Source organism: Monomorium pharaonis, chromosome 9, assembly GCF_013373865.1.
Source record: "Monomorium pharaonis isolate MP-MQ-018 chromosome 9, ASM1337386v2, whole genome shotgun sequence".
NCBI classification, from domain to species: Eukaryota; Metazoa; Arthropoda; class Insecta; order Hymenoptera; family Formicidae; genus Monomorium; species Monomorium pharaonis.
In genome coordinates this window covers 3,593,441-3,621,110 of record NC_050475.1, presented here as the reverse complement: position 1 = coordinate 3,621,110, position 27,670 = coordinate 3,593,441, and the positions used below count along the sequence as shown (strand labels likewise).

At 34.1% G+C, this 27,670-nt stretch overlaps 2 protein-coding genes across 3 annotated transcripts; both read left to right on the top strand.

Moving 5' to 3' along the window:
• Positions 1-1,231: 1,231 nt before the first annotated feature.
• On the top strand, positions 1,232-11,760 carry LOC105837748 (thyrotropin-releasing hormone-degrading ectoenzyme). 2 transcript variants are annotated; one of them, XM_028193251.2, is made up of 15 exons: positions 1,232-1,961; positions 2,307-2,526; positions 3,051-3,389; positions 3,833-3,988; positions 4,135-4,443; positions 4,677-4,854; positions 5,295-5,723; positions 6,406-6,610; positions 6,953-7,206; positions 8,387-8,571; positions 8,775-8,939; positions 9,130-9,294; positions 9,471-9,543; positions 9,697-9,798; positions 11,019-11,760. In XM_028193251.2, exons 1-15 carry the CDS (start codon positions 1,940-1,942, stop codon positions 11,022-11,024), a joined length of 2,808 nt encoding a protein of 935 aa, XP_028049052.1. In that variant the 5' UTR covers positions 1,232-1,939; the 3' UTR covers positions 11,025-11,760. The 2 variants fall into 2 exon arrangements, with proteins under 2 accessions (XP_028049052.1, XP_012538247.1); XM_012682793.3 differs by lacking the exon at positions 11,019-11,760 and adding an exon at positions 10,168-10,537.
• Positions 11,761-11,946: 186 nt separating this feature from the next.
• Positions 11,947-27,312, top strand: LOC114255170 (anosmin-1; the record flags this gene model as incomplete). Its single annotated transcript, XM_036291965.1, is given in 5 exon segments — positions 11,947-13,027; positions 16,151-16,275; positions 24,699-24,891; positions 25,276-25,611; positions 27,116-27,312. Coding segments are annotated over 5 exon segments (927 nt in total), but the record flags the coding sequence as incomplete, so codon positions are not given.
• Positions 27,313-27,670: the final 358 nt, after the last annotated feature.

Here is a 27,670-nt window from a genome sequence, read left to right as displayed (position 1 = left end):
CGCAACACATTAAGCATACATTAAACACCCACATGACTCTTGCGATTACCTAATTGGTTTAAACAAATTAACTTCCTATTGACATATGTATCACCACCACAAATAATTATAAGTTGATAAATAATAATCAATAGCAAATCATCATTTTATAACTTTTGAAATGGATTTATGACTTAAAGAAGCTTGTGTTTTATTCTGTTTTATATATATATATATAAGAATACCTATTAGTCCATGAAATTTATAATTTTACATAAACCTTACATAGTTTTTATATTTTCTGTGATAAAATTCTAGAGTGAAATACTGCCATTCAAAACGGAGTAACATGTTACTTTTCGTAAGAATGAATTTGTTCACTCGTTTGGAGTAAATGTTTTACTCCATTAGAGTAAATGATTCACTCTGTTTAAATTAATTTACAGGATTTTATAACACAAAGTGAGGTGAGCTCGTCGATTTACAGAAAATCATAATTAATTTATAAATCTAGTGATAAATAAATAACTATATAATAAATAAATTTAATTAACAATAAGCATACGTAGAGTCGTGTTAGCACTTACCTCTTAGAAAGCGTTATCGATATTTTAGTAATAATGTTGACTCAACACATTGCGTGTCAACACGATGACGAGACGATCCGTGTGACGTGCTTTGAGCGATCTTCTTTTTTGACGCACTGTCTCTAACTGGCATAAAGCATATCAAATTCACTCTTTAATTATGAGTGAAAATATTTATTTTACAACACATATTGAAAAAATTTAATAATAATAGCAAAAAAATTACTCCATATGAAAACTTCATGAAAAATTACTTCAACTAAAGTGATTCGGTAATCACTTCAATTTTTGAATGGAATTTTACTTCAAGAAATTTAGAGAACAAATAGCATAAGACTATGTAGTCAATTAATTATATTTTTTATAACTATGTATAGAATTCTTTATAACTATCCTTAGACTTATTTATTTTTTAAAATTTAATTGAAAGAGAGAGAATCCTTTATTTTAACAATATTATTTTAATATTTTTTAAATTAGTATTTTAATATCTAATGTATTAATATATAAATTTTATTATTTAGAAACTAACCATCAAATTTTATGCAATATAATTTGTTAATTATGTTTTTACTTTTTTTATTAGAATTATTTCAATTAGTTTGTTTTAATTTTTTATTATTTCAAATTGATTTCAGATTTAAATCAAAGATTTAAAACACAATTTCAATTATTAGTTTTAAATCAATTTAAATTATCAGAAAACTATGCAATATATTTTATTTTAGTATTAAAGAAAACTTTGTAATATGCAGTTATTTGATAAGCACAAACTGATTTAAAGACAAATGTAAGAACAAAACTCTGATTTTTAGTTTTATCTTACATTTTTGCTAAGAAAAAATAGACATTGTTAAAATATATAATATATAATGTTCTATCTAAATAATATCTAAATAAACATTTATTATGTATCTTTGAGTTAACAGTAGTTTTCTTGTGTTGGCACAAATTGTTTAATGGTATCAGCCAATTCCTATCTGTTCAGTCTGCTCATGATTAATGGACGAAACGACCCTGAACTTCCTCTTCGGCTTCGTTTACCGGAAGTCTATAAATTATAAACGCAAGACGGGGCTGCTCGTGTATTCTTGACGACGTGTTGCATAACGACTAGACGCGTATTCATCACGACGGTTTGCGAAAAAGTTCCAGGCAAATGGCAATCGACAGCAAAGTCGGCGTAAAGTACAGAGGAGGGAAATGGTGTACAAGTGCCTTCCGATGTATTTTTGGCGGACGCGTCTGGCCGAACTACTAACCCTTGACGCGTTTTCTCTTTTTCAAACGCAGTAGCCGCTGGTTACCCGCCGCGGTAATGTTCGTTCGATTGCTAGATCCTGCGGGAGCGTAGCATCCCTTCACCAATAAACATGGAGGATAATCCAACGCAAGGTAAAAAGTAGGGTTGAAAGGAGAACTCATTAAAAAAAAATGTAATTTATAAATGTAATATAATAAACACAAAATATTTTAATAGAATATAGAATAGAATTGTAACACTCAATGATTTGCGTATAAATTTAATTTTTTAAAATCCAGAATTATAACTTCTTTTGCAAAAATAAAACTAATGTAGTAATTCTCTAAAAAAATAATTATTAATTCTAGCCAAAGTTATGATACAAATATCATGTATGAATTATAGAATTAAAAATTGATCGCTGTAATCTTTGCTGTTACCCTTGTCTATTTTTATTTTGTTAAAATTAAATGAGATTTTGTTGAAAAATGTTTCAGAAATTCCGGCTTACGTTAGGCATCGTTACGGATGGCACGTGAGAACGCGAGTCGCGGTGGTGATGCTCATCTGCGTCGGATCGATGATCATTTACTGGTTTGTCAGTTCGAGCATGGAAAATCGGCGGGATGGCAGACACAGAGGGTCGGCTGGTGGGAAGTCTCGTAAAATGGCCCATTTGGAAAGGCTATCCGATCAAGTTTTACCATTAGAATACACGTAAGCAGAATGACTAATACATCTCTTATGATTATTGAAATATTAACAATAACGAAAAGAAAATGTTTGTTGTAATTCTTGTCTGCTTTTTCAAACTTTAAGAACTTTTTAAATATTAAAATTAACACAACAAAGAAAAGAAGCTATTTTAATGCTGCGGTTATGTGACATTTAGGTAAATGCGTATTTTCTTATTTTATATTTAAAGTTGACACGATATGTTATATCGACAAGTTTGTCACTGTGTTAGTCAATGACTGACGTCTCGGGGTTCGCACCACATATCTATCACCAGTGACTGACATTGTAGACTTAAACTAAAATATTTGAAGCACTTAATCTCACTTGTTTGACTTGTCAGACTACGCCTAGGATTAATATTAGAAATCAGGCATGGTGTAACAAACAGAAAATAAAATATTTTGAACAAATGAAATGATTAAAATGGCAAAAATCTTTTATTTTTTGTTGCTTAACTTTTGTCTTTAATATTATGTCGAAATATTTTTCTCCCTTTACTATAGTCTGAAAATACTGCCCATATTAGAAGAGAAAAATTTCACGATGATCGGCGATGCGCAGATCGAGTTTTATTCCAAAGTACCGACTAAACATATACGACTTCACGCTCGTAAGCTCCTCCTACAAGACGTTAGCGTGAGGGAATACCGCTCGCCGAACGCATCGAAGATAAAGAGCACGTATGTCGTAATGGATGAGGACTTCATTGACGTGTTTCTTCTACATGTATTGATAGCGAAAGAGATTTACATTTTACACATAAAATATATGATCCCGTTGCATGAGCAACCTAAAGGATTTTTCAGGAGCGCGCATATTGACCGTGATACAAACGAAACCAGGTATTACGATCTTCAAAGAGTGACGTCAATTTATTACTATCAGTATAATTCAATGAATTTACTTTTGTATTCCTTGCTAAATTTATTGAAACTCAATACACTTGTAAAATAGTTTAAAAAATAATAGACACATTTTTATCGGAAAACATATTGAAAAGATAAAATCAGCTGTCAAAAATCTTATTGCTTTTCGACTGTATTTTTTAACAAAACATAATAATGTAATTTTATACATGTACAAAATATATAGAATTTTAAAAGTTATCTACTCCTGTAAAATTAACTTTTTATAATTTTTTGGAGTTTAAATAAATTCAATGAATGCAGTACAAAGATTAGTTTACTTGTTAAACAATAAGTCTAATTTTTATTTTATTTTACAATGTTGTGTTAAATATATCTTGCGCGATTTGTATGATGCAAAAACAGACACTTCTTTCCAGATGGATAGCGGTGTCGAACTTCTCGCCAAATTACGCTCGAACGGCTTATCCGTGCTTCGACGAGCCGTGGATCAAGACGCCGTTTCGCATTTCGATCGGCAGAAAATCTAACATGCGATCACATTCGAACTCAATGCGCAAATTCACCGAGGAAATGTAAAAGAGAGCGATTCAATTGCAATTGTAACATACATACGCATCGCTAATTGTATTTTCCGACCGCTGCGAAAGTCTTTATTCGTGTAATTACAACGTTTAGTTAAAGAATAATCAAAATGTAATCTAGTCTCCCTTTTCCTCAGACACGGCATGTCAGGATACGTCTGGGACCATTATGAGAAAACTTTCCGGATGCCCACTTACGTGGTCGCCTTTATGGTCACCGATTTTTCGAGTTACGACGTTGCCGTCACCGATCGACCATCGCATACAATCTTTTTCAGGAAGGAAATCGAGAATGACACGAGATACATCGGCGACCTGATACCGAAAGTTCTTCGTGCAGTACAAAACCTTACTGGATTTTATTATGAATTAGATAAACTGGATGTGATCGTGGTTCCTGAATATGCATATACCGCTATGGAAAACTGGGGTCTCATAACATTTCGGTACATAAATGAATTGTTTGTAATTCAATTTTTTTTTTTTTTTTTTTGTAAAAAGTATTATAATAGATATGCTTTAAAATCCTCTCCAAATATAAATTGCATTCGTGTTGATCAACGAGACTTTATGACTACAATTAGAATATTCTTTTATATTTTTGTCGTACACCAGACTAATTAATTTAAATAATAGAATTTTGTATACAATTAGATTAGAAGTTATATTATATTTTTAGAGAAGACGTCATCCTTGTAAAAAAAGACGACACCGAGTCCGAAAGGGGATTAGATAAAGTCGTGGCACACGAAGTCGCCCACCAATGGTTTGGTAATTTGGTAACGCCGAAATGGTGGGACGAAGTGTGGTTGAAAGAAGGATTCTCGTCATTTTTCGGTTTCTTAGCGCTAAAAACGGTAAAGTGGACATAAGTCCAATTTCCAAAATTTGTTAGTCTACAATTATAATTTATCAATTATAATTAACTTACATAACAATTTTTTGTCTGTCATTCTTTTAGCAATTCTACGAGCAATTTATCTTTCAAATAGAAAAATCTTTTTTTTTTTTAAGTTTTATTATAAATAATAATACTAATAAGACTTCAATATTATTATTACAAATATAAATGTATTAATTTTATTATACAATTTAAAACTGCATAAAATTTTGCAAAGTTATTGAGAATCGACAATTAATGTTTTTCTTTTCAATGTTTCAATGATTTTTTAATAATTAATAACTTTCTACAATATCTTTACTCACTTTCTTATTCTTCTTATTTATTTTTTTCGCACTGTCATGGGGTGTTGTGGCATTTATCCGATGGGCGTGATTAACTCGCTTGATCCTCCAGCTGGAGCCTGCATCCTGGAATCTTCAGACCCATTTCCTGAACGAGTGTCACGATGTGTTTGACAGCGACGCCGACGAAGCGGCACACCCGTTACATATTGATCTGAGGAAATTGAGCGGGCTCACCGGCATCTTTGATTCAACGTCATACGTCAAGGGTAATTGCATGGCGCACATGATCTATCATTTTCTGGGCGAGCGGCTCTTCCTCTCGTGTGTGCGCCACTACATGCGCATGTATCACTATCGCAACGCCGATCAAGAGGATCTTTGGAGCGCTTTTCAGATGGAGATCGATGGAGCGAATGGGCTACCGGCTTCCTCAGGGCTCCGCATGAAGGACGTTATGCGAACTTGGACGTATCAGGCCGGCTTCCCTGTCCTGCGCGTCCAACAGAACCGAGAAACCGGTGCGATCGAGCTTACGCAGGTGCGCTGATGTTTATCGCAGATCGATCTCCAGGCGCGTTTCTTCATCTTGTTTCGTCGACGACAAATTATTTATCGATGGAATGCATTTACGACGATATTAATCATCGTTATTCTCTTAACGAGAAAAAGGAAGTTATGTGATACTTTACGAATAAATTATACAGAATGCCTCGATTTTTTTGTATCTTCCGATTAATTTCGAATCAATTTTTTTAGCAAAAATTTGATGAGTTTTCATATTTAACCGTGGCCTTCAAATTTTTCAAAATAATGAAGCTTCATATTAAAAGATATATTAATATAAATTTTACATGGATATTACAATAGGTATTAAAAATTTTATTTTATTGCTAATTTATTTTTTATTAGAAGATAATTATAAATTCTTGGTACATCGACAACTTTTTTTGCATCTACTCAACTAGTTCTTCCTATTTTAATATCTTCTACATATTTTGTACGTGTAAAATTAAAATTTTCTCATATGAAAATCGACAACAGATATATATATATATATATACAAATCATTATCTTTTATGAATGAAATTGCAATTTATAATCCCCATTATAATATTGTAATAAGAAACAAATTAAATAAAGAAGTGAAATATATAATTATAAAATGTCTACAGTGGACGTCTCGATAAAAATTGCTCGATTATGCGATGTTTGTGTTTCAGGACCGATTTTATCGTTATGGCCTAAATAGTACGAGCGAAGAGTTATGGCACATCCCGTTGACGTGGACAACCGAAAATGAACAGCAATTTAGTAATACCCTGCCGAAGGCATGGATGGTCAAGAAACGCATGAAAATTAACGACATTGCTTTGAGCCGGGCGACTTCCAACAACCAGTGGATTCTGTTCAATATCAATCAAACGGGTAATATCACTGTCGTAATATTCGCCGATCAATTAAGAAGATAGGATATGAAGTAATACATTTTACCGACAATAACTGGTGTCGATCAATTTGGAAACCCGAGCCACTTCATAAATTCATAAAAAATTTGTTTTACATATAGGATGTTTAAAAGTCATATCGTTATCGTAAATCGCGAATATTAGAAGTCACATCGAGAACACTGTCGTTTATCACAACGTTGAGTGAGAAGAATTAATAATTTACTAATCATACAGTATTTAAAAAAAAACTGTCGCTTCTCTCTCTAAACTTATTCATAAAATGATTGTTAAATAATTAATTTCTATTTGTTATTTACAGCATTGTATCGTGTCAACTATGACGTAGAAAACTGGAAACTATTGACGAAATCTTTTCGAGCTCTGCCGCAAGCAACCAAAGCGCAGGTGCTGACTGACTCATTTGCGATGGCTAATGCTGAACAGCTTGATAAAAGAATCATGTGGAATATTTTTGAAAAAATGGAAACGGAAAATGGAGAAATGTTGTGGAAACTCGCATTGCGTTTGCTGAATACTATTCAAGATCAGTTTTGGGACTCAAGCTTGTTCAAGGTAATATTTGAAGTCACACATTTATTTGTGGCATTTAAACAATAAAATATAATTTTTCAAATTATGAGCGCACATCGACTTTGTTTTCATAAGATTGTTACGTAAACTCCAGTGAACTTCTTAAATTTCCTACGGTACTTTCGCTACGTTCTAGGACAATTCGCGACTCCGTTATGTTCGTTCGTTCTCGTCAAGTAGATTTGCGCGAGATTGTAAAGGCGAGCACATTTTCTTTTATTATTAATTTATACGGCCGCGGCGCGCGATAAGATATGCATGATATAATCGACGCCGCCTCGCGCGATCTAAATCGTCCGCTATGCAGTTCTGGCTTATGTCGTTATTACGCGCAGTTAAGGCTTAAGTATGGCATTATAAACCGTATGATTATCCCTGGGACAGATATATAAGTGATCATCGGCCCATCGGCCGTCGTTACGATTCGACGTTCTCAATTAGGTCGGAGGACTCAATCATTATTTGCACCGAAATACGAGGCACGTAACATTTAATTAAGCACTCGCGCCGACCAATGTTGCCGTAACAGTTTCCTTTTCACAGAAGCCATTATTGCAAAAATATACGAGAAGGCCTCACCGCGAGTCGAGAGGCGGGCCCCGCGGTTTCTTCAGGCGCTCCACGTCCGTAAACCTAACGTGCCAAATTAAATAAATACGTTGCGGCGTATCTCTGCGTTTTAATCCACCCGGTTTATTGCTCGTAAATTCTGGATAAATGGAATTACTTACTCTTACTTCTTGTGCGAATCAACCGCAGATCTCTATATGTTGCGATAAATATCGTTGCCGGTCACTTTACCTTCTTCTTCGCCATTTTATAAGAATCACTTTGATGTTTTTAAAAACGGAATTCTGAAACGGGAGAGTGATATTCACTCGATACGGTAGCGGCTGACAGTTCTTTTCTTTCTTACAACTTTTTGAACTATATTTGAAATAATAATTTCAGATTATTGGAGTTTTTGAAAATATCTTTGTTTTACTCACAGCTTTTTTACTCACATTTATAAATATTCCTAGCACGTGTTACAGGGAACCATCTTAATTGTTGTAAATAATTTTACAGAGCTTGATACGATTAATTTTTCTCACTTATTATAATTTAATTTATTTCAATTTGTTTCTCTATTTTTTACACAAGTGAAATTGACTTTTTCCAGTTTGTCATGTGCAAATTTATAGATAAAGTGTATAGCAAGATGGCACCGGCTATTTATAAGGATCCTACGCTATGGACAGACTTCGAGATCAGCTTAATGAAATTTGCATGTTCGGTAGACTATCAAGCATGTTTAACAGCGGTTCTTAACTTTGATCAAGAAATGCTACGAAATGAGTCGAATTCGTATGTACTTAGCAAAGTAACTGCAAATACTATCTGTACATTTACTACAAAATGCAATTGTTTATTTTTAGAATTTATTTATCATTTACTTGAAAATCATGAAATTGCATTTGACTTTAAATGTACAGTAAAAATACCATTAGTTTTTAAAAAAATTGCGTTATACATTGTAATAACAGAAAGAAATTAACTGTTAAAACTAGTTTACCACAAGGATTTCGTCGTTGGGTGTACTGCACACTCGTGAAAGTCGCAACGAAGGAAGAATGGCTGGCACTCCTGAAAAGATACAACGAGTCAGCAGTACACGATAAGAGAAGCCTCACCTTCGCGTTGGGATGTCAGGCCGACGCAAGTCTGTTACAAAGGTCAGATACGTTCTGAATAATGATGAAATAAAATTATCTGTATTGAAATTCTTAATAGACGAGTGCAGTATATAAAAGACACTAAGCCTTAATTTCAATTGTTTTAAATAATTTAAATATTATATTAATTGTTAAATTATTTAAACATAAATTACAATTTCTTAATTCTGTATGTTACAATCGCTTTCAGATATTTAGCCATAATATATTCACAAAAGAATATAACGTCTGAATATGCAACAATAGCTCTTGAATCCGTTGCGTTAAATCCATACGGATATCACATTGCAATAGAATTTATAAGGCAACATTGGAATAAGTTTAATACGAACACAACAGAAGAAAACACTAATTAGTAAGTTGAATAAAGTTTACGATTAACAAGACACAACTGTCACGTTTCTAACTGTTGAAGAAATAATAATAAAAAAATAATAAATGTCAGTTATTTTTTTCTATACATTTTGTACGATCGTCCGACCATTACGACGTCTGACGTTTGCTAAAACATTTTTATTGCTGTACTTCCAGCGTAAATGTTACCTTGATTGGTGTATTAGATGCCTTATCGAGTCATATTCACCAAAAAGAGGATATGGAATTGGTAAGAAAATTCCGCGAGAGATAAAACTTAATAAGAATTAAAAAGTAAACGATATCTTTTTCTGTAAATTTGTGTGTGTGTGTGTGTGTGTGTGTGTGTGTGTTAAAAATGTCAAATAATTATGTAACAATTCGTGTTCTTTTTTCTTCTCAGGTACTACAACTAAAAGGCAAGAGTGAGAAATACGACACCATGATAGGGAAGGTTATTAATAGAGTCCAGACCAATGCGTGGTACAGAAGACAGAAAAACGAGGTAAATATCGAGTCTGGTTGTTTAAAAAGTGAAATGAGTTCTGCAGCACTTATTGTAAAGCGCTTTAGAATTATTCGGTTCCCGCATTAAAATTTGCATGTCTTTGCATTATTTTATATTAATTGATAATTATATGTATGTTAATTAATAATAGCATTTAATATTGTGCATTTGTCATAATTTATCTATTAAAATTTTATAATATAATTCTATAAATCTGTTACGTATAATAAAATATATGATTGTGTAAAGAAAAAATGGTTAAAAGATAAAGGGATAAAATTAATTTATTTATACAGATGTTGTCAATTAAAAAAAATCTACTTGCAAGCTGTTAAGATCTAATTATCTAATAAATTTTCCCTGCAGACATTGAAGATACTAGAAGAAATTTCTAAGAGACATGGCGAGACAAAAGATTGCAGGAAACGAAATTAAGAATTAGTTATTAAGAAATATTAAGTTAAAGATTTATCCAAATCAGTGTTATCGTGCAATTATTCAACATAAATAAATTTATACAAAGTACACAATTATAAATAATATTACAATTAATTTGTACAAATTTTAATGCCACCGAATTTTTACTTGGTTTTTTATATTCATTAAGGTAATGTTACCAATTATGAACAAAGTTTTAATTATAGATTAAATTTATTAAATAAACATTTTTATTTTATAGACATATTTTAATTTATAGACATATATTAATAAAATTACAAACAATATTTTACATTGTTTAATTTTGTCTAATTATTATAACATAAATCGTTTTCTTAATCATTGTTAATTTAAGAAAAAAATCATTACCATTAATAATCTCTCTAAATCTCTTTAATAATTTTTTGAAATTATGATATCTTAATAGATTGCACTTAATAAACAGATAATAACTAAACGTATGTATTAAAAATAATATTAAGAATGTACATTAATGTACATTAATACATGTATATTAACATACATTTAATTATGTTATAATTGGGACTTACACATAAATATTTTTAAATATACATATTTTTACAATCGATTTATTTGAAATATATAATAATTTATCTTTGAAATTATAATATTTACTTACATTGACATTAACAAATCTTTTGAAATTAGATTATCAGATTTACACAAATTAATAAAATTTTTAATTTTAAATTACCTATAATTGGAACCATCACCTTAATAAAAATATTTTAACGAAAGGATATACTCATTTTTTATAGGGTTAAATAAAGAAGACTTTATTTCTCACACATAAAGGAAACTTCTCATTTCTCTAACTTTCCCTATTCTCTCGAAATGACTTCTTGAACATTGAGTTAAGTTGAAGATGATATCCCGATATCGAAAGTAGTTAGCATTCGAAGATATCGCAGTACCACCGATGGTGCGGATATTTTCGATACTGCGATGACATCGGGGTATTGGCAGTGTCCCCAGAGGGATACAAGGGAGATGAGAGAAGTTCTTGCCGCGAAAAGTGACGACGGTAGTTCAGTCTAGTCTAAACCGAATAGTAACGACTCGGGCTTTCGTGTGATTTGAGAACGCTGCTGAGTAAAGGATTGATTCACGGGCTATAATACCGCCAAACCAAAGAGCCCTAATAGATTCAGGTCAATGCCACTACCGTTCTTCGAAGTCGTTTATTATGTGGGAAGAGCGGAGCCCGTTCTCATGCCATACAGGTCGCCGGTAACCTGTGTGTGCAGCAGACTTTGCGTTGAGAGGATTCGCTGCAACCCGAAGTCAAGGTAGAAGGACCCTCTAAAAGGACTTTTTTCTTCGCGCGATACCTTTCTTCGCATGACTGTCGATCCAGTACACCGAATAAAAATTAAATATGCTCCATTAATACTTTTCATGTAAATTATTAATTTCATTATATATAATTAATTACGTAATTAGAATAAAGTATACGTATTGTGAAAATTAAATAAAAATCGGCAAACTTGATCAGATTAATGTAATTAAAATAGGTATTGACTGAGCAATTTTTTATTATAAATGCTACAAATCTTTTAATTTTTTATTAATAATATATAATAAATTTAATTTTTATATAATAATAAAGTTATTTATTATTATATAAAAATTAAATGGTGATCAGATTATGGATTAATATGAATACACGCCATATACATATACAAACAATACAAAACACCGACATTATTTTTTTACCAGTGTAAATTATTACAGATAAAAAAAATATATAATAAAATATAAATTAAATTAAAATTAAATTATATATTTAATACAAATTAAAAATCGCATAGATATCTGTAAAAGCTATTTAAAAGATAGATCAATTCTTTCAGATATATTTTTTCAAACTTCAGTATACAAAAATTGTACAATATTAAAATTGCAAAAATTTGTACGATATTACAAAATAAATAATATAAATAAAAACTCTTATATTTTTAAAATCAATAATTGTTTAAAATAAGAGATAGATCCTTTTTTACGGTTAAAATGTAAAGTAGAAGAAACGAGGACGATTAGGAGATTAAAGAGAGAACCCTCTTGCCTCGAGAAAGGGGGTCGAAGAGCGCTACCCAAATACGATAGGGACACACAAAAGAAAGAAAGAAAGAAAGAAAGGAATAGCAAGGAAGTTCTCGTCGTGTCGGTTCGGCGAATGCACTCCCTGCGTGTGTGCTCCTTACTCGAGCGCGAGCCAGGACCCTTCCTGAAGTTAATGATTTGGTCATTGCGATGGGTGGCGGTGGCGGTAGAGAGTGGTGGAAACGAAGTGGTGTGGGCCCGGCGTGTAGAGTAGGAGAAGAGTGCGCCAGGAGGGCAAGAGAAGGAGGATCGGACTGCACAGGAAAGTAAGCCCGATCCCAGTTCGAACGCTTCGGTTCGGTCTTACGGGTTTAGTCTTGAACGGGGAATTGTTACCGTGGCTGATCGATAGGATCGGATTAGACCCCTGAAGGGTCTAGATATCGTCGATATACACCGCGGTTGTTATCACCTAGAGCGGGCTGGCGCCATGCACCGTTTGCGGCTCCTCTAAGAAGGGTGACTAAAAAGCGTTCTGATCATCCCTTCCGAGGAGTGATCCTTGAGGTTCGTTTGAAGGAAGGAATCCGCGAGATAGAATTCACGGGCCGAGGGTAAGCTGCTCCCGGAAGATTTCCCGGCAATTCAATGCCACACGTAGGCAATCCGTCAGCTAAACCCGCGAAGAGAAGGCAAAGGCTACAAGTACCGGTCACCCTCAAAAGTACGTATGGGGGATATAATGGGTTGTAAAATGAAGACAATGTGACGCATATTTATCAACGTTTATCATTCAACGGAGGATGCACATAACAATAAAGATGTCGCTTTGGATATTTTATTGTTTGTGATATATATATATATAATTAATTAAAGAAAAGAAATAAAAGCTTCATAAAAATGTTACAGAAAAAAATTCTAAAAATAGTATACCATGATATGAGATATACATTTCGCATATTCACAAAAAGCTAAAGTGGATTGACAAGAACCACTTACGGGCGCTGGTCTTGACAAAGTACCGTTTTAACTCAAAGATTCTCGGTAGTATACCTTCGACAGTATTTTATTTATTCCAAAAAAACGCAAAGTTAACGATTGAAAAGTTACAAAATTGCAGATCAAACTTGTCATCTAAAAAATATTTTTTTACTAAAGTAAAATTATTAATTTAATTTTATCAGAGAATCTTTGCAAATATCCTTATATTATCTTTTCTCTTTTGAATCCATAGAAATTTAATTAATAATAAGACACAAATATTTCTTTTAAGTTAATGATAATAATTTTTATATAATATATAATGTTTATATAATGTTAAAATAATTTAAAGAAGAAAAAAGAGAAAAAGAAAATATCGCACAATAATCTCAGTATTCATTTATTTACCATGCATAATTGCAAGACTAATACTTTTTCCTTCTTCAGAAATCGGATGATGTGCATTCTTAGAGATGCATGACGTACTTTCTCGTGAAAAAACATTGAGAGAAACAAGAAGAACATTGAATGAAATTATCGACTGAAAATTAAAATTAAAAAATAAATTCAGACACTACTATGGAATCAATTATACAAGTTTCTGTTCTAATTATTTATACAAATGTATTGAGTTTTGTCTAGAATTAAGTAAAACAAAATTAAATTAAATTAAATTAAATTAGTTCTGTATATACGAGAGGCACATAAAATATGGAATTACTTTTAGTATTTCATATTTTATGTATTTTTCAGTGTATAAAGTGATGTGTGTGCAAAAAATTGTCTATTTAATTTAAAGTTTTCTTCTTAATCTAAAGATTAGCTTTAGATAAATAAGATTTTCAGCTTTTGCAAATAATGTTACAATAATACATTTTTCTTTAATTAGATAAAATAATAGGAATTAATTATGATAAGTTCATACATTAGTCTTGCTGGAATTAAATAAGCGGCCCATCATCTTCGAGAGATTCGCGTTAATTAACGGGTCAGGATCAGGTCATTAAACGCGCGAATTGACAGCAGACAAAAAATTAAGAGGTTGTTATGTTTTCATCCGATTGTCGCTGGTAATCGGCGACCCTTTCCTCGCTCGTTCTTCTTTCAGGAGGACGACCATGTCTTTCTCGTTAAGAGCAGGCATTGAAGTCACCGACAAGGGTGGTTCTTTTTGATCGATTACGTAACAGGTCGAGTTTAATTTGTATTAAAATCACCGTTGGTGTTAAGTTAATGTTAATTATAAGCAAATGTTAAAATAAGAGGTGAAATATTATAAATTATATTACGATCGCAAATATAAACTATGATAAAACCAGAGTTGTGAAAGTTAATATTTTTTAAAGTTAAAGTTAATGGCTTATAAAATTAATTTAGTTACTTTAAAAATTACATAAACAAAAAACAAAGTTAAAAATTATGTTAAAATTTAATTAAAAATTAATTTTGAAAAGCATTACTTATATTAAATCAGAAAGTCATACTTTTTTAGATTGCACAATTATAATATGAAGCATCGAATAAATTTAATTTTTTATTTGTATATTAAATTTATAAAATAAGTAAGAAATATTGTTTTTATGTGTAAATGTATTTTTCTCTTATAATGTTTTCTTTTACATAGATTCATTTTTAACTTAGAAAAAAATTAATAAATTAAAGTTTATGTGGTTAAAAAATGACTGGTAAATTTAAAGTTAAAAATTAATTTATTTAAAATTAACTAATTTAAGTAAAAAGTTATTAACTTTTTAATTTTATTATTTAACTTTCAATTTATTATTGCTCAACTCTGGATAGAACACAACTATAAGATATAAATATTAAGTTTCTTTGTATGTGTGCGTGCGTGTATTTGTGTGTGTAAAATATGTGTGTGTGCAAAATATTGATAATATTCTTAAGATTAATTTGAATAGCAAAACTATTATTAATAATAAATATACATTTATTAATTGCTAAATTTTGTTGAATAATACTTCTATCTTTTTCTACGAACGTTTGTTATATTTTTTTAGTGATATTCGTGTAAGATTCGATTCACGGCCTTTATCCACTTATTCGTATAGGTATGATCAATCGCGATCGTCACCGATGCCCGGTGCATCTTTCACTTTATCCTCGCGGCTCTCGCGATCTCCGTCGTATCATTCCGGTTTCCGCATTTACGCGAATGGCGAAAAAGCGGATCGCGATCCCCTGCTACCTTCTTGCCGACAAGTCCCCAATCAGAATTCCGAGGAGGCGCGTGGGATCGGCGCAGGTAGCGTATGTCCTGCGATCGCGATCGAAGCGATCGAGCGAACGAACAAGTACGCGACCGCATGAATCGTACTTTTGCTAAAATAAAGAAACAATCTCTCCCGGAGCGGGTGACTCGTCCGCGGTCTGTTCTTTCGCCCAGTGCGCCGCAAAAAAAAGGACGAATTCCTAAGACGGACCAAATGGGACTCGGAGCTATCCGAGCGAGTAATATGCTAACGGCATGTATGCGTATCGCGCTTCCTCGGAATTACCGTCGTGGGAGGTAATACCGATAGCAAGGAGAGATGCGAACGCACGCAGGGAAAGTGCAAAGCGCCGTTAAGTAGCCAGTCCTCCGAGTTTTGTTTGTTTTTACTGCGGAGAAAAAAAATTGCACGTCATCCAGAAACTCAACGTACATCATTATTGCATAACGAACTTTGACGCGAGCCGTTTTCGCATCCTTTTATCCTACTTAAGGATCACTCGGACGCGCGCCACCCAGAATATATCGATTCCCAAAGCCGCACATTTGCGTATTACGGATAAGGGGGAAAAAAAATGCGCCCATAAAATTTCGCCCGCTAGGTGCGAAAGAGTTAATAAAACGATATCTTTGTAGAATGGTGGCCGTGGTGGTTGCTGCTACCAGGATGTTTGGCATCGTGGACGCGATACGTGGAGGAGTACGACTCCATTAGAGTGGCCAGGTGCGACGCCCAGTGCGGTGAGAATCAGCCTGACCAGGTATGTAGGATGAGAATACAAGGGGGATTATTTTAATATCAGTAATATTATTTCTTTTTAGCTAAACTTCTTGTGTAGTTCATCTTTTCTCTTTCTATCTCTAAGAGAAGGACAATAAGAAAGATGAACGTGCAGAATAGATACATTGTGTGTGTTACCAACGATATGGTAATACTATAATCTTTTAATAATTTTTAAATAATGATTATATATAATTTTATGTTGTCTGTGTAACATCTTTTTTATTATTATGTTACTAAATTTCAACACAAAATTATTAACGGTTAAAGTTGTTTTTTTTTTTTTATTGCAATTACGTTGAATGTTTTGTATTTGCGCGCGCGTGTCCGGAACGCATTATAAACAAAACATCATTTCGTAAGCATTTGGGGAACATAATAACAATTAATATTTCAGTTGGGAAGGATTAAAGGCAGGGTAGAGTATTAGCACCGCACAAACAGAATCATTATTCCCAGCGAACTCGATCGCTGTTGGCGCTTATGGCATCGATCTGCGCGTCGCAATCAGGCGGAATAATCGTTTCGATTAATCAGTGCGCTATATTGCACGCCGCTGTTCGAGTGGAGATCGATTTTAATTTCGATGGCCGATTCGACACTCGATAGCGTCGCTAAATAAACTGGTTCCCGCAACGCTTTGTCGCCTCCCCGAGTGAGTCGCAGACGCGCTCGTCGATGATTCATCCGGGGCTTGTCCAGGTTTTGCGGGTTCTCGCTCGCGTGTAATTAGTTATGCGAATCCGAGCGTCCCTGGGTCCGCGCCCACTTGAATCTCATCGTCACGCTCGACGATTTACGAGGCACGCCGTGCCACCGGCCGTGGGACTTGACTCGGACGATGCTAATTCGGCAGCCAGCAACGGCGGATCGATAACAATGTATTTGGGTCATCTGCCCGAAGAAACCTGCCGTGCCCTAGAACGGACGTTTCTCGACGACAAGTTCCTCACAAGTGCGATTTCGCTAATCGCGATCACTTTTTCCCTCCTCGGATTACGTTAGGATTACGACTTTTTTTTTTATCAAAAAGGAAGTTAATATCAAAAGTGTTTTCATTCGTGGGGGTGTCTTGCTACGTTATCGGACCTGAATTGCACCCCTTCGATGTCCGCAACAGGATCTTGCGACTCTCCAGAACTATTCGTTCGCGTAACACAAGTGAAATAAAATATATTCACGATGCGGATAGCGAGAGAGCTAAACTAGAAATTCTGAAATAAGAGATTGGACCCCGTGTCATAAATATGGCGGACAAACGTTTAGGGTAGAACGTGATAGTTGCGTTTTATCTTAAGCGTCCTGAACATTATGGCAAACTAATCAAAACGGTGCCTAAACGGTGTCCAATTTCTTATTTAAGAACCCTTAAGGTTAGACATTTTAATAGGCGTTAGTCACGCAATAACGTCACGGCAAATACGAACGACAATATCCCATTTACTTACCAGTAAGCGAACTCGCCGCGGTGGCGGGCAGTGAGGCTTTATTACTGATACTTTTCGCCGACGTATATACATACGTTATTATGGCAAACGGCTCCGAAATGATTCCGGTGAGCCGTTGATGGGGTGGAGGCGGTTGAGAGGGCGAGGTGGACGAGGAGGAATGACGAAGAGATAGTTTCCGAGCTCTGACTGGCGGCCAGCAATAAAGTCCCGAAGTAATGGCCTATAAAAGAGTTACGCCGCCGCCGCCGCCGCCGCCGCCGTGCAACTCACTAAGTCCGGATGCGCGCCTATGGCACACTAGAAATGTATCTTCCGACATTATCGAAAACAGGTTCTTATCCCGAAGCACCGACGATCAATCTTCCCGATGGCACTTGGTTGCATCGCGCGCGCGCGTCACTCCTCGAAAACTCCGCGGAGGCTGCGAGGCGGCCGACGAAACTTTCCGCTTCCGGCTTTGATACCGCGGAAGCAGTGATCCTTGGCGGCGAAATTAATTCCCGGTCGGTGCCACACGAATATACCTGGCGCTAACAAACATTGATTATAGATAAAAAGCGATAACGGAAACGGTTAGAAATGCAGAAATCAGATGGATCTGTAATTTGTAAGCTGTATTGCATATGTTGATAGAAAAATATTACTGATTATAATTACACATAGTAAAATAGTCAGGAATATCATTTTTTATAATAACTATTACAACAATATTAGTAATAAATATATACTTACAGTGCCAACTATGAAAAAATTTTTACTATAATGTATACAGTTTTAAAATATAGCGTATAGTTATTCTAACTTATATTATAGTAATAATTACTATAAAAATATTTCTGACTACAATTATTTTACTATGCAATTATAGTCACAAATACAACACATATTTTTATTAGTGCATGTGATTATACGTGCAGTGAAGAAGATAAACGAATTGTGGATCTACTTCATTCTCTTACTGAATTCATCCCTTGAGTCTATCTCATTTTTATGCATAATTATTTATTGATAAAATTAAGAGACTATTTTAGTCTCTGATTTCAATTATTTCAATTAAAGTACAACGATATTTAAAATATCAATTGAATTACATGGGTACTTAATTTTTTTTAGTTGTGTTTTCAAAATAGAGTTTAGGTTTTTCAGTTTCTATTTCTATTAAATATTTGAAAATTTGGTATTTTTAATTTAATTTAACGGCAGTTCTTGATTTGTGCTAATTTGCAACTTTGTTTCCGCAAAATATCACTCATTAGTTTACGCGTCAAAGTCGATTAGTGTGTGAAGCGCATTCACAGAGTATCCACAAAGCGTCATTCCAATCGGGATATTTTGCGCACGTTCCATCGGAATTTATAGCGCCGTATTTTTATCCTTGCGCACAACCCGTTACGTAATCTTCCGCATTCTTTTAATAGCGTTTACTGTTGCTATAATTAACTGACGTAATCACGGCTGCCGAACTTTGCTAAAAATGTTTCCCCGATAAATATAAATTCCACGATGTCAATCACGCGTCGCCTCATTGAATGCTAATTATTTATCGTTTAACAGGAAAAATGTAGAAGAGTACAGAAGAGAAACATAAATATTAGTATCATTATCATAATTAACTTTATCAATATAGCGGTCAAAGTGGAATTCCGGTCGTAACTTTGCGTAGTAGTATTATAAAATTACAGAAGAGATCGGGCGATAAAAATGTTGCTTATATTGTTGTTTATTATTATTACAATTAACTTCATTAGCATAACTGTCATTGCAAAACTTCATTTTGAAAGTAACATTTAATGAGCAGACATGAATCCTTCAGTATCAAAGCGGCGGCGTCTTTTAGAATGTTGATGAAAAAAAAAAAAAAAAGATAAACCGCTGTTATGACAATCGACTTCGTTAGCGCGATCGTTATATCATGGGGAACTCTACCGGAAACTCACTGCTCGCCGGGCAAGTTCTATGCGCGGCGTCGTCGGTTCGATTGTTAATTATCGGTGTCGTTGAGGGAAAGAATAAGTAAGAAGAGAAATGAAGTCTACAAGAGAAAGAAGACGAAGCAAAAGGAAAACGACGCTGGCGAATCGCCAATGGGCAATATAATTTTCTTAATGACGGCGATCGGCGGCAGGCCAATTCTCGCGATGAACTTCGGTGGAAGGCCGCCTCGACTATATCGATCTTAATGAATACTTCAAACTGCGATGTTCGCGAAGTCTTTAATTGGGGTAGTCCACCGATGCGAGAAAGATCAAGAAGGAGAGAGGGGGGAGGGGGGGGGATAGAGAGAGAGAGACGAAAAGAAAGCGGTTTCGCGGGGGAGGCGGAGGAAGGATCGGCGTGCATGATTTTTCAGTATTGCCGATCGACACTATCGCCGATCTTCATGGCGGACTACATTAGTCTCCTGCCATACCCTAATCTTCGCGATCACTTCACGACGGCCGCGCGCTCCAATCTTAGCGAAGAAGCTCTCGACTGGAACAGATCGGTCCTTGTGTGCGCCTTCGGCATGATCGACAAAGAGGGCGATGCACACTTTGCTGACGCAGAGAGAGACAGGAAAGCGAGAACTGGTGAACTTCGTTAACCTTCTTGTACATCTTTGATCCGCGTGATCGCCTCGGATATCACTTGCCGATCTCGGCGCGCATCGACAAAGTTAATTCTTCGACCGTGACGACGCTTCATCGCGCACTTCGGCCTGCTTCTTTCACCCTGTTACGTCCTGAGGGCGGATTATCACTCGCGATGCGAGTGCGGTGCAACCGACAATTATCCACTTATTTCTTTTGATGCCAAAAAATATGTACTAAAAAAATCACAGAGCAAGATATCTTTAATTTTTTTAAAAGTTTGTAATTCATGTTGAAAAACCTGATTAAGATTTAAATTTAACGATCAGTCTTAATATGGCGATATATTATCACAAGTTTTGTTTGTTAAGAATTTCTACAGCTTTTACTATTATACAAGTTATTTATTTCATAAATATAAATGTAGAAACATTAAAAAGGTTTTTGTTAAATAATATAGTATAAAAAATAATATAAAATAAGATGAATCTAAACATATATGCTAGAATTTATTATTTTTGTGTTCAAATTCTAATAATAGATTTAATATAATATATAAGTTGCCCATATTAAAATTAAATTATCATAGTTTTTTTAAACATATTTCTATAATTAAAAAAAATGTTAACTTGTTAAAATTAAATTTTTATAGGTTTTTTAAATCATTGAATTAATAAAAAATAATATTACTTTAGAATAATGTTGTAACTAATCAAAATTGAATGCAAAATAATGTTTTATTTTATTAATTTAGTCAGAAATATTACGAACAAAATAGTTAGCAATCCTTATAATAAACAACGTTTTATCTTGTACTATAAATAACGGTATTTATTGCATAAGAGCCTCGAATGCAACAGTGTTCCTTTTCCATAGCTTTTGATAATATCTCATAGATTGCCAAGTCATACCGGCGCAACTTTGCTAGAGAATGAAATTCTAGTCGATGATAAATAGTACCTGTATAAATTAAAACCTTTGTGCATGTACACAGAGATCTGTTTCTCATAATTTTTCAAACTGTTTATATAATATTACGTATTTTATATTCTAATAATTCTACATATTTTTAGACTATAATTAACGTTTTATTTAAAGTTAAAAAAACAGATTCTGTTTCGGTCATCAATAATAAATAAAGAATATTTAAGTTATGAATATATATGGACGAGGTTGGTGAGATAATAATTATATTTAAGAAATTAAGTAATCAACAAATTTTAAATGGCATACTTTTGAAATATTACGCGTATATATAGTTATATATAGTTTTTTTAATTTTAAACCTCTTTTTATTACTTTATCTTTTGCAGTACTTCTTGTATATATGTAATTCGCATTTCTTCATAAAATAAATTGTAACTGAAGTACCTTCTTAATAATATATGAAAAATAACTTGATAATAAATAGACATAAACTTTACTAACATTATATGCTACGATTCCCGTGTAATATTCGATTTGCAACAAATCTCATCTCACAACGGAATGCGGAAGCAAAGCTACCAATCGCTTCTGTATTTTTGTAGCAAATGTAGTCGAGAGAGAAAGAGAGAAAAAGAGAGAGAGAAAGAGAGAGGGGAGAGATTAGAAATAGAAGGTATATACATCGACATAACAAACATATGCAAACATATCTTTGTTTTACTAAAAATATATTGTTTTACTAAAAAAAATGTCTAAAATATTAGTTTACAATTACAAATTTCTTTTCTTTTAAAAAGTAGAGAAGTTCTTTTCTTTTGTTTGATTCAATCTAATAAGTTATCTAATTTATAAATTACAAGTTAAAAGTTTTACAGAATATATAAAATAAATATTATATACAAAGAGGTAAAAACTATTATATTAGATCTCTTATTTAAAGATTTTTAACGCACGAGATTCCTCGAAGTATCTTCAAAATAACAGTAAAAATTAACAGTTTTCTAATTTTCTTTGTACATACAAAATAAAAAATATGTATGTCGTAATTTGATTATTTCTGAATTCATGGTTCCGCTCTATGAAGCAGTGTATCATCGGGAGTCGATTCGGGCGGTGCCCGAGGAGTCTCCAAAAGAGAAAGGGAGCAGGTATAATAAAGGGGTAACGCGATACGTATGATTTCGTTAACAATACTGATTGTGGTGCTACTGGCGATGCGACCCTCACATTGCGAACTTTATTAGTTGGTCAACGGCCCCCGGGGCGATCACCGTCGACGACGCGGTCCGGTACGGTGCCGCTTCGCTCGGCGTGTTCGCTTCCCTCTGTAAAAAGTAGGCCAATAAGTAAGCGAACCAGTTTCCCCGACCGTTCGAATGACATATGTCGCGACCGTAACGACAACGAGTAAATGTTCCCAAGAATGTTTCTGGGGTCCGCTCCGGGAAGACCTCGCGATTCATCACTTCGCAAATTTTATTAGGACCTACCGCAGAATCCGTCAGAACTGTATCGGGTGCCGTTTGAATTTCTGGAATAGCATTGATTTAGTACTTTCTATGATTACAGTTATATTTTCAAAAGAAAAAAGGAGTAGATTTTTCTTTTTCCTGTGTCCTTTCTATCGTGTTTAAGAAATTAATTATGCGTAATTTACAAATTTTAGCTGGCATATTTTTAAATGTTACACATTCTCATATATGTACAATCTTTTTATTTCTAAACTTTTTTAAATTTCTTTATCTTTTGCAGTACTTTTCTTGTAGATATATAATTCAGATTTTTTCATAAAAAATATAAAAAGTCATAATTTTATAATTATTTGGAATAATTTATTGATGAATATATCGATTGCACTTTATATATCACAAAATTCGATGACTGCATCAAGTTTCAGTCTCGAGCTCGTTTATTCATAACGAAAATAATGCGTTTCCTGGTAGTGATTCTTTATGGCCCATCGCACGTGTCACTATAGACGATGTAACAGTCTATAAACCAACATCCGGCATAGATCTACGGAGGAAACGTACGTGCGTTAAAGTCACAAACAACGGCCCCGCGACTCTTCCTTTCTCGCCGTACGCGACACGTCTATTTTAATGAAGCTATCGATGAAGCTATCGATGAAGCTATCACAATGTGGAAATTTGATACGATATACTTATTATAACGAGACTTTGAAAATTTGCTTTCAATCGCTATTAAGCTTAACGACACGCACTTTGCAAACACCACATTATGCTTGTAATCATACGTCTTACAGCGTCGCCGACGCTTATCTTAAATGTTGCATTTTTTTCGAGCGACTTCGCCGGAGCGGCTTTCTCACGTCTACATTGTACGGAAATGATGACGGCATAAAAACACGGCAACGCGCGCGAACTCGAACGCGCATTAGGTTGAAATATATATGAAGGGGCATCTTCGTCCTCTGAAGATCAGGAATACGCCCCGGGGCTCGTTTAAAGAATCCGGACTCGCATTTCGCATTTGAACGGAATCGAGAAGCGGCAGTTTCGTAACTATGTAGCGAGGATTGGCTTCCACGAAAATGGCAGGGAAGCTCCTCAATCGCGGCAGAGCTCGACATCGGCAGCGATTTGTTGTATTTTTATTTTTTCCTTTTTACACGGCGATTGGCCGTATCTTTTTCGGTACCGACGGGATTGGATCGAATTGCGGATGGAGGGCAGATTGAGAGCACTTCGATTAAGATGGAATGCGATGAAGTTTGAGTCGGCCTTGATAAACCCGCCCCGTTGAAGAAATGGCGAAGAAATAACTTTGCATGAGTCGGGCGAAATAGCAATATAAGTCAATAAAAATAAGATATATAAAATTTAAAGTCTTCATGAATAATAATTTTAGTAAAATAAGAAAATTTTTTGCGTGAAATATCTTAACATGCTTAAATATGTATATATCGTAATATGTTTCATTCTCAATTCACTTTGTAAGAGATCCATGATATCGCGGATTTTACTGGCTGTTTCAGATTTTAGAACAGCAACAAATATAATTAATCTTTTAATCAGGTTTAATTAACAATTTTTTGCCTCATGAATCGTTGGTATGAAGTTTATTCCCTCAATATTACTTAGTGCATTTATTCATTGAAGCACTACCATGATAAGAATTTAATTAGCAACCTTTTTTGCATTATAATTGTTCGTACATCGTGCTGTCAATTGTGTTTTCGATGATAACGATGACAGTGATAAAATGTCATTATATAGGCTTAGACCTATCAGCTACTTCAAAATGAATGGTAATTATGGAAGCAGCTCCAATGTAATTTGAACAATGTTCAAGTGTCATATACATATACAATATATACATACATTCTTTGACGATAAAGTGTCCGGAAGGTAATATTAGATATAGAAAGGAGAAAACAATGAATATGTTTAGACGAACCTTTTCTCATCATACCTTTTGTCATCATGCTATAGTGCGTGGCAAATTGCTTGGCGTCGAATTACACGAAACCTGGTTATTGTCCCGAGAGAATGTCCATGACGCCCTTCGAAGCCGCTTGTTTGATCGCCTGCGTCGACGACTCCCGCTGTCCGGATTTGGCCAAGTGTTGCTCCCACGATTGCGGCATCACGTGCATGCATCCCATCGGTTTGGACAGTCGAAACGGTCAGTGTGGCAGTCGTTATTTTGTGAGCCTTGTGTTTATTTCTCATTCGTATCTGTACCATGCAGACTAGCAATTTTATAAATTGCAAAAGAGAATCATAAAGATAAAAAACCTCGAGAACTAAATTTCAGAAATGTAAGTAAACAGTAGAATGTTTTTTTATTATATTTTAAGTAAACTCTATTTTGATTCACTTATAATTCAAAAACGAATTACAAATATATTTAATAAATATATAAAATGCTTTTTATTGATAAAAAAACGATATTTTAATATTTTCATTACGTATTGATTCTAAATTAAAGAATCTACAAAGATAGCTCGTTAATTCTATTATAAAATTACTTATTGTGAATAATTATTTCCAATTAAATTAAAATTAGATCTACCAGCTGTGCCTGAAAATCTACAGATACAACAGCAAAAGAGAAATCTCATACTTCTAACATGGCGCAACAGCAGGTCGGGTGTCAGCAATATGTCCGCCGAAGTCAACAACAGGGATGTTCGATATCTGGTTGAGGAGCGTCATCTAGTCGGCCCCAGGTACATGGAATCCAGATTGAGTTCCTGGACCGTATGTCACGTGTCGACGAAGCCGCACGTGACTCTCCGAGGTACGCTAAAAACAGGACACTGGTATCAGTTTCGTGTGGCAGCTGTCAATGAAAATGGATCACGCGGATATTCACAGCCTTCCAGACCCTTTAAAACGAAAGGTACAATCAATTAAACAAGATAAGAACAAATCTGCGCATAAGTCTACAAAAACTTAACCAAACTGCTCTAAACTCAACCAAACTAGCAAACATAAAAAGTACATAGTCATGGTTAATTAAGGTCCGGTTGTTCTAACTTCTTGGTAAACTTACCTATAGACGTATGTCTATTTTTTATCTTTCTTTCTAAATAAATAGAGACAGATAATAGGTACATGTCGAGTAAAGCTTCCTAATATAAATTGGAATAATCAGCCCTAAAATTTGGAAATTTAACAAGTTTTACATTTTTATTTAATATATGGTTATTATCATCCGCCAAAGTGTACGTTTCATCAACAGCCCAAACCAATCAGTCTTCGTGAGAAGTTTGAGTCCGTCATTCCTGCATTCTAAATTGACACGAGAAAACAACAATTTAAAGATGTTGGGGAAGGCTAGAGTTATTATCGTTGATTGTCCGAACTTGTGGAACAAGTCGTCTCACGCGAGGTCGACATGCGTAACGTTCCACTAAAGAAAATTTACCTGCGTTTACGGGTACGTTCGTGTTTGAGGAATGTTTGTTTGTTGACTTGGAATTTGGGCCATTAACCCGCGGTGAAAAGTTTCTGAGTCGCGTTAATCGCTTGCGCAAATCGCCGCGGTAAGTATTGCTTAATGTTGATCTTTCGCACGCAAATTAAGCTTCACAAAGAATGAAGGCCAATGGCTAACGTGAGAGCAAAATCCCATCGAAAGGTACAATGGAATTCGGCAAAAGAAAAGGCGATCACGGTAAGAAGTACGTGTCTCAGCTTAATATTAATAAAGGCGTAAATAAATCACAGTGTCAATTATTATCTTAAGTGGATCTCAAGTGAATCGTTAACAAATTTTTATATGAATTTTCCGCCTCCATTACGATCAAACGGGTTTGGTTGATAAAAAAGAAAAACTAATTAATATAATGTACGGTTCGCGCATCGACGGATCATGCAGAACCGGATTAAGTGTTCCGGTCATTTCTAAGCAAATGAAGAGTCAGCTAGAAATCACATCTACACGGTTATCATTCTAAATCACCCAAATCAGAATGATTAGTTTACTACTTCATTTATCCATATTTTTATGAACATATTTTGTACACATGTGAATAGTTTTGGTAATATTTTTAATCATACTTTGCGATTCAATAAAATTATTTATTAAATATACATCGCATTATTATATAAACAACTGAATACCATTTTACATTACATTAGAGATTGATCAATATAATTAATTGATTAAATTGGACAATATTGCGTGTGTTAATTCAAGAAAGTTTCTATGAGTATCATATAAGAAGAGAAAAAAGATCTTTATTAATCAAAATGCAACTACGGTTTATTGCAGCAAGAAATTATATTCTTTATTATATTCACTGTAAGATATATATACGTAAAGCATATAAGTTTCATTATAATTAGCATTGCACTGTGAAGAAGCGATGATCTTACCGCGTGTCCTCGGTCGGTTGTAGAACCGCGGAATCCAAAGGAACCACTGAACTTGACCTTGTCCAATGCGCGACTTGTCGGTGGAAAGCTGCGCATTAATTTACGGTGGATTAAACCGACATCGGACGTGCCGATATCGTTTTACAAGGTGTTTTGGAGTAGATTTATCCACGGACCAACAAACGATTCTATTCTCGTCTACCACAAGACGATTTTTAAAGTAAGTTCTCTTTATCTTTGTTAGCAGATTTCTTGAAAAAATCTGTTTCAGTCATCAAATTTAATTTTAATTCGCAATAAGATGTGAAAAGGAATTAAATTAATTCTATTTTAATATAATTAAATGTAAACGTATAATTTATAAGGAATCGGCCAAACTAATATCTACGCAATTATCTGCTTTATTACGAATATGCAGAATTGGATAGAATCAAATTTATTGAGACATAAATTGAGATTTAAATCGGTTTCATATATTTTTATGTATCCAAATTAAACTTATATATATATTAAAATAAAATTATTTACGTGTATATTAAAAATAAAATTTTACTTAAACTCAAAACACTCGAGATTTT

Bases quoted from the DNA above. Each gene is read 5' to 3' on its own strand.
- LOC105837748 (XM_012682793.3), top strand. From the start codon at position 1,940: ATGGAGGATAATCCAACGCAAG. The intron at 3,989-4,134 runs GTAAAAGAGAGC...CCTTTTCCTCAG, and splicing joins CGCAAATTCACCGAGGAAAT to ACACGGCATGTCAGGATACG. The intron at 5,724-6,405 runs GTGCGCTGATGT...TTTGTGTTTCAG, and splicing joins GTGCGATCGAGCTTACGCAG to GACCGATTTTATCGTTATGG.